The 12,133-nt window shown below is 43.1% G+C and overlaps 1 protein-coding gene across 5 annotated transcripts in view; it reads right to left on the bottom strand.

The window, feature by feature from the left end:
* The window catches only part of ACSL1 (acyl-CoA synthetase long chain family member 1), a 1,450,848-nt gene that overhangs the window by 1,208,916 nt on the left and 229,799 nt on the right, over positions 1-12,133 (bottom strand). For all 5 annotated transcript variants that reach the window (XM_044089832.1, XM_044089833.1, XM_044089830.1 and 2 more), the window contains one exon: positions 215-279. In XM_044089832.1, the coding sequence (XP_043945767.1) occupies positions 215-279 (65 nt within the window). The remainder of the gene's footprint in view (positions 1-214; positions 280-12,133) is intronic.

Raw genomic sequence — 12,133 nt, 5'->3', positions numbered from 1 at the left:
TTAGGAGAAACAGAAGTGGGTAGGGCAAATTACAAAATGCCACTGTCTCACAGTATGAAGGTGGCCAGGTCCCTTGTTATCTTCACTCAAAGCTGAATGCGCATTAATAGATAAATGGCTGGAAACTGGTTCATTGGGATCAGGCAATAGGAGTTGGAGTGGGCACAAAAATAAATCACACTACATGCTAAGACAAATCTGAAAGTTCACTTACCTCTTGGTAAGTTATCCATTCATATGGCTGGTTTGATTTTCTAGTGCCCAAGCAAGGACCGTTATCTGAAAAGACAAACAGTAACTTACTGTATGCCAAAACAAAACTATGCTTGGAACTCCTTGAACTTGAGTTATATTGTACAAAATTATAAATGTGAATTACATTTACACCTAATGAAATTAAAAAAGATTGAAAGAAGGATGCAAAGTACAACTCTCTTTTGCCAATGAACTAGTGTAACTATCCTGCTTTTCCACAATGCCCATCTCATCAATGAATATACACAATTTCACAACATTAAATGATACATATGGTTTGCATACAATTAAGCCTATTCACTCAGAACTCTGCAAATAATTCAGAACTTATCTAACTCCTCTACAGAAGTGAAAGTGGTACTTCATTAACATTATACTACTGTAGTGCTAAGCATATATTATGAAGCAGCAACATGCCGGGGATGGAGTTTGCAGAGTGTTAAATCCACACTCTTAGCTGGATAAAGGTGTGTTCCACATCTCATTTTCTCTCCTTTAGCCATTTAATGCTTCATTACTTAAATGTTTAAGAAGGAAGTCTGACTTCAAAAAAAATAATGTCATTTATGTATGTAGACTATTCTGTATGACTTTTGTGCTTCAGTGTCTATGCTGCAGAGTCCAGTCTCAAATGATTATTACAGTTTCCTGTACTTTTGTTGCCGAAATGCAACTCTGATGTACTAGCATCAAGCAGTACACTATACTGCAATTTTTATACAAATCAGATGGTGAAAATAATTGAATTTTAATCACTGAATTCAATTTTGCTATTACTTCCAAATTACAGTATTAACAGTGATCAGTAGCGTGGGTGCTGCTAATGGGGGACAAAAGTAACATACTCTGCAAGTGTACTGCAGTTTGAAATTTACCAACAATTTTATGTTTTAGCAGAAAGATCAAACATTGCATTTAAGTAAAACACTCCACCCACCCCTTAAATTATGAGCAGTGCAGTCTGAGCTGTTATAGCACAACCGTCCCTCTCGTTCTGTATTACTGCAGAGAACACATTTACAGGATATACAGTACATACCTCTGCAGAGCAACAAAACAGCAGACCACAGTGCGACTACACTCCCTCCCAAGGTATGAGAGCTACAGCACCCGTGCATGAACAACATAAAGACTAAAATATTTTAGCAGGAATATCAAAAACTGACCTGTGAAATGGTAAAATCGCAAAAAAGGAAGCGGTGGTGTGCAAAAAACACTTGATGGTCAAAACAACATGATATAGACATGCCCTTGATGACGCATACTATAATCAAGCATGGACAACTCAGGAAAATACCATAGAATGCTGAATGATAAGGATAAATTTAACCACAAAAAACATCAAGGAGGGTACTTCAATTCAGCCATCCTCTGATAATCACTTCATTCTGGAGGTTTACCATTGTAAAACTGCATAAAATGCACCCAAATCATTATGAAATAGTTCATGTCTAAATATTCTCTGAAAATGTAGTTTCTTACACATACACTTAGAGTTCAGGGAACAACTTGAAAAATTAAAGTAACAGGCAGCCTGCCACATTCTGCAATGACAGAGTCTACCAAGTAAACCCTGTAACTTAAACTGGACTAAACTAAAATAATGAATTTATATGCATAAAAGCAAGTACAACTACATATATGCAAATCATGGTATATCAAAAACTGCCACAACCACCAGAAATAGGTATTTAGCAAAAATAGGTCAACCTTAAATGAACAGTCCCCTCCCTTCTACAGTTAAAAAGAAGTTATGTTCTTACCATAACGTTCCATGTGGAGTGTTCATCTTTTGTTTTACGGGTTCGAGCCGATCCTCAGCATAGCAAAGCTCTGCATCTAAGAGAAGCCATTACTCAGATCTAGTTTGCAAGCAAACCAGAATAACAATAACCCTGAGGTATTAAGGCTACATACTGTTACAAAGGAAAAAATTTAGAGACACCATCTCACTGACAACCAACTAGGGGTAAAGAAAGATACCCGGAAGAGGTAAAGACATGTGGACCAGACTCTAGTCCTACTCGTTCTTCCAAACCGTGAGGGAGGGAATGTAAAAACAAAGGAGAGATGAACACTCCACATGGAACGTTATGGTAAGAACATAACTTCTTTATGTGAGAGTGTTCAATCTCTTGTTTTACACGGTAGCGCCCTAGCTCTCACCCTGAGTGACTCATGGAAGAACGTTCCTGAGCACAGTGGAACCAAAGGATGTCCTGTCTTTGGAGGCTTTGTCAACCCTATAATGAGTGATGAAAGTATGTGGTTTAGACCACGTGGCTGCTGCACAAATCGTGTCCAAAGGCAGGCGAGCTGCAGGAGCCAAGGAAGTGGAGACGGACCTAGTAGAATGGCCTTTTGGTTTGGTGGGTAAGGCCTGATTTGATTTAGAATACACAAAGGCTATACAATCAGTAAGCCATTTAGAAAGAGTGCGTTTAGTAACTGCCATGCCCTTTACATTATCTGCAAACGCAACAAAAAGTTGATCTGTTTTTCTGTAGTCTTTAGTCCTGTCTAAATAAAACCTGAGTTGTCTGTGGACATCTAACTTGTGCAATATATATTCCAACTTGCTGGTATGGTTTTTGAAGAAAGTAGGGAGTTCAATGGATTGATTAATATTTATGACAGAGCATACCTTAGGAAGGAAGGAAGGACGGATTTGTTCGTAAAGAAACCCTATCTGGGTGAAAATTTAAGTAAGGAGGTTTAATAGACAGTGCTTGCAGCTCTGAAACTCTCCGAGCTGAAGTAACCGCTACAAGAAAAAGTCTTCCACGATAGAAATTTCAGGGGGCAAGAAGAGGCTGGTTCGAAAGGTGGTAACATTAGTTGTGACAACAACAAATTTAAATTCCATGGGAATAAAGGGTCTCTGACAGGAGGTCGAAGATGGAAGGAACCTTTCATAAAAGCTTTACAAAGCCTGTGGGACATGATAGAAGAACCATTCTCACCAACATGGAAGTTGGATATGGCAGCCAACTGCACTCTTAATGTGGAAGTAGAGACCCCTTCATGGAAAAGGATGGAAAGAAATTCTAGGATTTTATGTAAAGGAGCAACCAAGGGGTCCAAGTGTTGATTAGATGCCCAGTACACAAAGCATTTCCATTTACTGTTGTAAAGTATTGTGGTGGAAGCCTTATGAGAGGCAACCAAAATGCGTTGCACTGCCGAAGAAAGAAGATCAGACCTGGCTAGGCGGGGAAGTGGAGCAGCCAAGCTGCTAGTTTGAGGGATAGAAGAGACGGGTGAAGAACTCCCGACGAATGTGTCAGTAGATCTGGTACTGGGTCCAGGATCCAAGGTTCCTCTGTTTGATGGGCTCGAAGAAAGGGGAACCATATCTGTCGAGGCCAGAATGGGGCTATGAGTATAATTGTCCTTTCCAGGTTCATGGCTTTCTGGAGAAATCTGGGAATCAAGGGGATAGGTGGGAATGCATATAGGAGACCCGGGGGCCAATCGTGTATCAGTGCGTCCCTGGGGACATCCCCTGGCGGGGGTAGAAGGGCAAAATAGCTTCTGCATTTGGTATTCATCGGGGAGGCGAATAGATCGCAGCAAGGCTGGCCCCATTTGCGGAAAATTCTCTCCGCCACTTGTAGTTTGAGGAACCACTCGTGAGGTAACAGGATGGCTCTGCTCAACCTGTCCGTAATGACGTTGGATGACCCCGGGATGTGCGTTGCCATCAGTGGACTCTGCCCATTGCCAAATTCTCATGGCCTCTCTGCATAATGGGTAAGATCTGGTTCCCCCTTGTTTGTTTATGTACCAGACTACAGACATGTTGTCTGTCTGAACTGCTACTGTCCCTAGAGGTAGGAGGGTTTGAAAGTGTTGGAACGCCAGGAACACCGCCCTCATTTCTAGAACATTTATGTGCAGGTTGTACTCGATGTTGGACCATTCCTTGGACTGTTCTTCCCTGAAAAAGTCCCCCACCCTATCAGGGAAGCGTCCGTGGTTATAGTGGCTGTCGGATTTGGTAGAACAAATGGACGACCCATAGTGAGGTCCTGGCTGGACACCCACCATGAGAGGTCTTGTTTGCAAGAATCTGTTATCAGGATCTCGTACTTTAGGGGTAACTGTTGGAACGACCACTGTGTGAACAGCAGCCATTGGAGGAGTCTCATGTGCAGCCTTCCCATGGGAATCGCAATCAGGGAAGCTGCCATGAGACCCAAAACTTTCAATACCAATTTGGCCGGGGCTTTCCTGCATTGCAGCAGAACCACCTGTTCCTTGAGGGATGAAGCCCTTACTTGAGGGAGCTTTACTAATGTTAAACGGGTATCTAGGTCCGCTCCGATAAATGAAATATGCTGTGAGGGCAGTAAGACAGATTTTTCGAAGTTTATGGAAATCCCTAGGTAGGAACAAAGGTTGACAGTATAGTTTCTTGCTCGTATGAGGAGACGCTCGGTGGTGGCGGTGAGGAGCCAGTCGTCCAGATAGGGAAACACCCGGAATCCTAGACATCTCAAGTGAGATGCTACCACTGCCATGCATTTGGTGAATACCCTGGGGGCTGAGGTGAGCCCAAAGGGCAGGGCTCGAAATTGAAAATGACTAACTCCCAGCCGGAGCAGGGTGATCTCTGGACGGTCTGGCCATCTTGATGTGGTAGTACGCCCTTGAGATCTATTGAGCACATCCAGTCGTCCTTCTGTAAAAATGGAAGGATCGATTGAAGTGACCATCCGGAACTTTTCCTTCTTGAAGGTATTGAGATTGCTGAGATCCAGAATGGGTCTCCAGTCCCCTGTCTTTTGAACTAAAAAGAACCTCGAGTAAGTTCGGATCCTTTTATCCCGGGACTGGCTGAATGACTCTTTTTGAGCAACTTTGAAATTTCTATTGCTGCTTGGCCCGGGTGGCACATCTGGAGACCTTCTTTGTTGGGGTGGAGTTGACATAAGGGGTATTTTGTATCCTCTGGTTACAATGCTTTTACCCAGGAGTCTGAGGTGAGAGTTTGCCAGGCCTGTGGGTATAAAGCCAGACTGCCTCCAGAGCAGGACAGTCGGGCCTGCATTCAGGAGTGCTGGAAAGGCTTACCAGGGATAGTATCCTGTCGCCTTGGTTCTCGGACCCCCTCTGCCGCCATCTTCCATGTCTGCCCCCCCCCCTCTGCCTCTGGGGGGGGGTTCACTCTGTGTGGCCTGGAAAGATCCAGGAGTTCTACGGAACCACATTTTTCCGCCTCGTTGCCCTTTGGGGTACGGTCTGGATGGAACGGAAAAACGGACTCCGACAGCAGACAGAGTCTTTCCTTCTTGCTCACACCGAGTTAATGTCTCCCTCACCTTGGGCCCAAAAAGAGTGGCACCATCAAAGGGGGCGTTGGCAAAAGAAGACTTGAAGGCTTCCGCAAAAGAGCACAGCCACATCCAGGATTGTCTTCGTAGAGCAATCGCTGATTCAGCCGAGATGAGCCTCATGGACGAGTTCACTACGGAGGTAAGGGTGTTAAGTTGTGCTGTCACCTTATCTGAAACAGCAGTATCTGTGTTACCCTGGAGGGCATCTCTCAACTCCTTGATGAGATCCCTCTGTAGTCGTGTAAAATGTGTCAAATAGTTTAGCGAACGCATGGAAAAAGTCGCTGAACTAAAACGCTTCCTGTATCTGTCCATAGTCCTAGAATCATTAGAGGATGAACAGAAGAGGAAGACTCGACATCTCCTTTTTAGTGGCTGCTGCCACCACATAGCCAACGGGACTCCTTTTGTTAGAGTCTTGTCCTGGGGCAGTAATAAATTTAGGGGGATCCACTGTGTCCGGGTTCTCCAGCAATTAATTCCATTAACTCATCGAAGGCCCAGGAGGTAGAAGGTTGAGCACCAAATGCCTTCAGCAACACTGATCAGTGGGGCTAGGGACTGCCAATCACCCTCTGTTTTAATATCTCCAATATGTAAATGAGACATCTTCGGAAGGTGAGTCAGTGTCACTCGGGACCTCATCGGAGGAGGCCTCAGAGACAGGGGCATCCTCTAGGGATGGCTGAGACAATGGTGCTCCACGCTTTGGATGTGTGGGAACAGAAACAGAGAGCGGCTCCTTAGGGAGGGAGAAGATCGTCCGATGTAGTGGTTGTCTGTGTAGACAAAACCTTCCTCATGAGGTCAAAACCCTGAACCTCGGGCGAGGACTCTCCCGGTTCGAAGAACATGGAAGAATCCGAGACACGGGGCCCATGGGTCTCGACCCGAGGAGCAGAGCCAATCTGCGCCGAGGCTCGACTCAGACACTCACTCGGTTCCGATGGAGTCGAGTAAGTGGTGTTGATCGCAGCAATGGACGTTTCGGCACCGATGGCTCCACTATCATGGCTCATCCTCTAGGACCTGTTGGAGATAAAGGGAGGCCTTCTAGTTTCGACACCAACTGGGAGGAAACTGCAATCAATTTGGAAAGAGCCGTGTTCTCCATCAGTTTCTGCCCGACCACGATGCACATCAGTATCAGATAATGGTCTGGAAGATTCCAAGACCTGGGACTCAGTGAGAGACAAACGTTCAGCTCGGAACGGCTCAAGTCTGTGGAACGATGACATGGGCTCCGACATCTTGATTCTTCAAGACTTAGAAGCCTGGTCCGACTTGTCCAATGCTTCTTGGAAAGCAGGCTTAAAGCTATCAATAAGTTATCTGTCATGACCCTCCCACTGAAGGAATGGCAAATAGAGCAATCCTCTTGCAAGTGGAGAGGGCCAAGACAGTAGACGCAGGAAGTGTGGTTGTCAGTGATGGACATTTTCTGTCCACAGTGACACCTTTTGAAACCACTCTTTACTTTCTCAGACATACTTAAAAGAAGGTTTAAATTTAAAGGGAATTTATAAATAGAAAAGGGTAGGCCCCAAAGGGAAACCTATAGAAAAAAAATAACTATAAATCACACACAAACACACTACAGTAAATAAAATATAAGTATAACTATAGAAGAATAATAACTTTTAAAGACTAAAAAGAAGAAAAAAAGACTATCTTACCTGTTGTAACTACAAATCTCTGGTCCGAGCTCTCTGCAAACTAGATCTGAGTAATGGCAGGGAGGATTGTGGGATATAGCCTGGTCTCGAGCTTCTCTTAGATGCAGAGCTTTGCTATGATTGAACACTCTCACATACTCAACCTCTAGTTTTCCTTTCTCCTTACTATAGTTCCAGTATTGTTCAAGTACAATACACATCTGCCTACACTTGATAAAAATTTTAATTTACTTGCCTTGGTCAAAAGAAAGGAACACCCGCCTACTTCTAAGCTCAACTAGAGGTAGCTAATTAATTCTAGCTCTCAGGGACCATCCTCGCATCTGTCTCTACCTTGAAATTTAAGCTGAAGAGTACAAAGAACAAGACAAGTCTTCAGACAATTTGATAAGAAGACAGCTCGACAAGCCAAAAAAACAAAAAAATCTATCTTTTTTATACTGTAGCAAACTGATTTCTACATTACTAGTAAGCAAGTGCTGCAGTTTCAATGGCTGACATGTATAGCACTAAAGGGCTTCAGTTAAAAATGCAAATACTGGCACTGAAGATCAATCAGTTTCTACTGATTGCACCCCCCCCCCCAGCACTATGCACCTGGGGTATCTGCCCCCTTCTCCCCACCTTGTAATGTATGAAAGCATCTGTGCCTTGATTTAAAAAACTTGGGTAGTCATACATTTTTTTAAAAACTACGCCTGTAAAATACTTTTGAGCAAAAATGGCAAGCACATTTTTTTGAAGCATTCAGAAAAAAAAAACACATTTTCCTACTGCAGCACATCCCACATTCATACATAAAAGAGTGCTTAAAAATGTATAAGATGCACCCTACACTGACTGATTGCATCACAACAACCATGAAACAGTGGCAGACCACTTTACATTTTAAGCCACGAAAAAGGACAAATTACTATTCCAGGGATAAAAATTCAAAGGGGGATAATTCCAGGGTGACTGACTCACTGCTGCTCTTTTGTCTTGCTCTTAACTCATTAAGCTGTCTTCTTAACAGATTAGGTCAGGGCTACAATTTGGCTCCCAGAAATCAAGGAAGTGTAAAGACTTTTCTTTTTGTAGAGGATTTAAAACTGCATAGTCCATTATGATGAGGAACTGAAAAAACAACTGCAAGTAGCCAAAACGTTTAGATGACACAAGAAAATCGTTTAGTCTTGATAGATGTGCAAAAGCAACCTTTAAAGCAGGAGGCGGGTTAACCTCTGTCCAGCAAACTTTAGAAAAATATCTGAAATTAAATTACTTGATAGGCTAGGCCATAAAGGTGCTTCAATGCGGCTAGAGAAACAAAGTTTGTACTACGAAACTTTCTGTATTGTCTTTGGGGTGAACTACTTGCTACTTTGGAAGCATGAAAGAATGCAATTGTTTTATGACTTCTAGCACCTGCCAAATATCTGAGCAAAAGCCCTTGTCCAGGTATTTTTACAGGTAGATGCTAAATACTGCCGGCTTCCAGCAATGGCGGGGGGGGTTGCCTGGCAACTATAAGTCAGATGACAAGTGATGTCATTCCGCAAGCTATCACAGCACTAATATTTTAGCTATATTGCGAAGTCTTAGTGAGACAGGGCATTCTGCATTCTGTCTTGGACCTGACAACAACAAAAAACATTCACCACACATCTGCCTTGCTCAAAATTATTAGGGTATATTAACTCTCAGACAGCTTCAGGTATATAGCAAGCTTGGTTCAGATTTTGTTTTTCTTTATTTGTGTGAGCCTGTACTGCAATGTTATTTTAAATATTTCCTATGGTTTTGAACTCTGATGTCACTGTGAATATATATTTAGCATTGTTTTGTTCTTTAACTATTCATTATTAAATATATTTAAACCTTTCATTATGGCTGATATGAGTAGAGACATTTAAGTTTTCAGACTACTTACATATTTATTTAGTGACACTGTGTGGGCCACTTCTAATAGCCTTGCTCTTGGTCAAACTACCATTTGTATTATTTCATATATTGGGTACCCTTGGAAGAGCCTTAAGGTAGCTGGTAAAGCGTGACTGGTGGCAGTGGCAACTACCTTATAGTCTGGGCAGAAGGGGCATAGCTAGTAAACTTGTGCCAGCCTTTCCCAGGTGTGTGCGCATGTCTGTAAATCAAACCTCAAACCGTGCATGTGTCAGCTACATGGCCAGGGGCACGAAGCACCGGTTGGATACAGTGTGCTTGAGGGTCTTGGCTTGGTCACTCAGCTATAGCAACTCTATAGCTGTGCCAGGGGGGAGTCTTACTGGGGATCTGGAGGAAAAGGGAGAAACCAGCCCCGGACCGACTGTGGCCTCTGTATGCTCTTAACAGAAATTGCGACAAAATAAAACCTCAAGACTGTAAATCCAAAGACCACTGCTCGGACAGAAAATATATAACACCAAAGGACTTTATTCACAGAAAACGAAGCCAAAACTCGAAAGATGCTAACAGTCTGATGTTTTGCTTTCTTTTCGTAAAGTCCTTTTGTGTTTGCTATTCTCTGTCCGAGCAGTGGTCTTTGGATTTACAGTCTTAACAGAAATTGCACTTGATGCAGAGAGCTGCCTCTGGAAATACTGTCTGTGTACCTGTTATCTTCTCAGTGAATGTCCCCACACAGGTGCCAGTGGTGAGGACTGAGGCTCCTTGATTACTGTGGGTCATCACAGTAGGCAAGTGCCTGAATGATTATGTTTCCATTAGACCACATTTGAAATCATGGAGAGTGTTTAGATAATTTTTTTACTGAATCGTGATAAATTATCTATGTTTTATTTGTTGGTTAGTATTATTTAAGGCAAGGTTTTTATTCTTGTTCTATTGATCTGAAGACGCTTCGCTGAGAAGCAAAAGCACTTATCCAACAAAAAAGTTTTATGTTTTGGACTTTATCGGCCTTCGTTGTTTCTGTTTTGGTACAAGTTTCATAGATTTAGCACTGTTTGTCATGTAGATTTTTAACTTGTGATAACTGCCCCTGGTCAAGTAAATGACAAGGGAGCCAGTGCTGTCTGGGCCCAATGAGAATCACCATCAAGATTCTTCAAGAGTCCTTTACGATCTTGTGCAGGATCTGGGAAGTAGATGAAGATGGCAAGTATATAGGAAGATCCCCTGTCAAGAAAATGGCATGGCATCCACCTTTCAAATCAGAGAACATGGAACTCTAACAGAAGTGAGGAAGTTGCCTGCTCACAGAAGAGGCAGAAAGATCCGCTTGAGGAATACCCTACTGATGTACTGTGAAGTAGCCACTTGTGAGGTTGGGTTCTAGACAAGTTGAGGGAGTCTGTCACAAAGTTATGCTCTAAAGGGATGTAGACCATCTGAATGGTTAAATGAAGGCAGATTGTAGACTAGCCCTTCAGGCCTGGGATTTAGCTAAGAAAGTAAGACCTTGTGCTCTGCCCCTCTGGTCCAGATCTTTTGATGTACCACATGACTACAGTGTTGTCTGTAAAGACCTTTAAAGGGCCTGGAGACCAAAGAGAATGAAAGGCCCGAAGAGCAAAAATAAGCTCCATCATTTCTTTTATGCTGATGTGGTCTGACCTCTGATGAAGAGGCCATAGACCGTGAGCTTTCAGATTGTTGGAAGAGGCTCCCCAACCCATATTTGAAGAGTCTTTAACAGCTCGAGTAGTGTTAAGAGTCTAAAAATGCAGGCTTGTATTAAGGGAGATCTGCCAAATCCACCAGAGAAACTAGAGTTTGAAAAAAGGGAGTAAGGGGAACTGGAAACTTCAGAGGGTAGCAAAGATGGAGCCAAACCATATTTACGTACCACTAAAGCTTCCTAATATGAAGCTTGGCCAAGAGAACAAAGAGAATAGAAGACACCATGAACCCCAGCCTTTTGAGAAATTCCCTTGTAAGAATGAGAGAAAGGGGATGTAGAGACTGGACCTTGGGAGAAGGAAGAGAAACTAATGCTGGAATGGTTTGGATTCTTCAACCTAGAAAAATATGGCCTTGAGGAGGAGTCAGAATAGTCTGAGTGAATCCCCAGACTGAGCAGCATGGGGAAGTATGGATCCTGCAGAAGCCTGGATTGAGGGAGAGCCTGAATTAGCAGGTCATCCAGATATGGGAATATCTGGATTCCCTGAAGCCCAAAAAGGCTATGACAGGGGGCAAACATTTTGTGAATAACCTTGGGGCCACAGAAAGCTCAAAGCAGAAAACTGAATGAGAGGAAGATACAGAAAAACGTCTTGAATAGAAGATGAATGGGAATATGTAGACAGGCATCTTTTTAAGTAAAGGGAGACCACAAAAGCCTGTGGAAGTAAGACAGGAAACAGAGTCTGGAGGAAAGTATTCATGAAGAAGGAATCCTTAGAAAAAATATGAAAAATATTTAGAAAGGATACGTCTAGGACTGCACACCAGGACCCTTCTTTTCTGGGAACAAACGCTTGACAAATGGTGCACCGGTCATGATTGTGTGAAGCACCTAGACAGAATACACACTTCTTGTGATGGTCTTTATAGGGAATCTGCCTCCCACACTGATCTCCCCTTCCTCGATGACATGAACCCCAAGTACACAAAGAAAGGAATAAAAAGGAAACCCAAAGGGGGCACTTATTTGTAAATGGCTGGGTAGAAGCTAGCTCAGTGAAGGGCATTCAGATGTTCAACTGTGGCATTCAGACTGGCAGCAAAGAAGTTCTGAGTGTTGACCGTACAGATGTCAGCTTTATGCCCTTCAACTCTGTGGGGAGCATATGCCTGACCTATGATGCAAACAGGATGTAAAGGCTTTAGTATACTGGCTGGATGTTTGGCTATTCTTGACAGGAGATCTCACATTAATGAATACTGCAATAGTGATAAGGAAGGACATCACTGGAT

The sequence above is a fragment of the Protopterus annectens genome, chromosome 12.part0, assembly GCF_019279795.1.
Source record: "Protopterus annectens isolate FY-2018-M chromosome 12.part0, PAN1.0, whole genome shotgun sequence".
NCBI lineage: Eukaryota > Metazoa > Chordata > Ceratodontiformes > Protopteridae > Protopterus > Protopterus annectens.
Note: the sequence above shows the minus strand (reverse complement) of the source record. Positions and strands in the feature narration are given on the sequence as shown.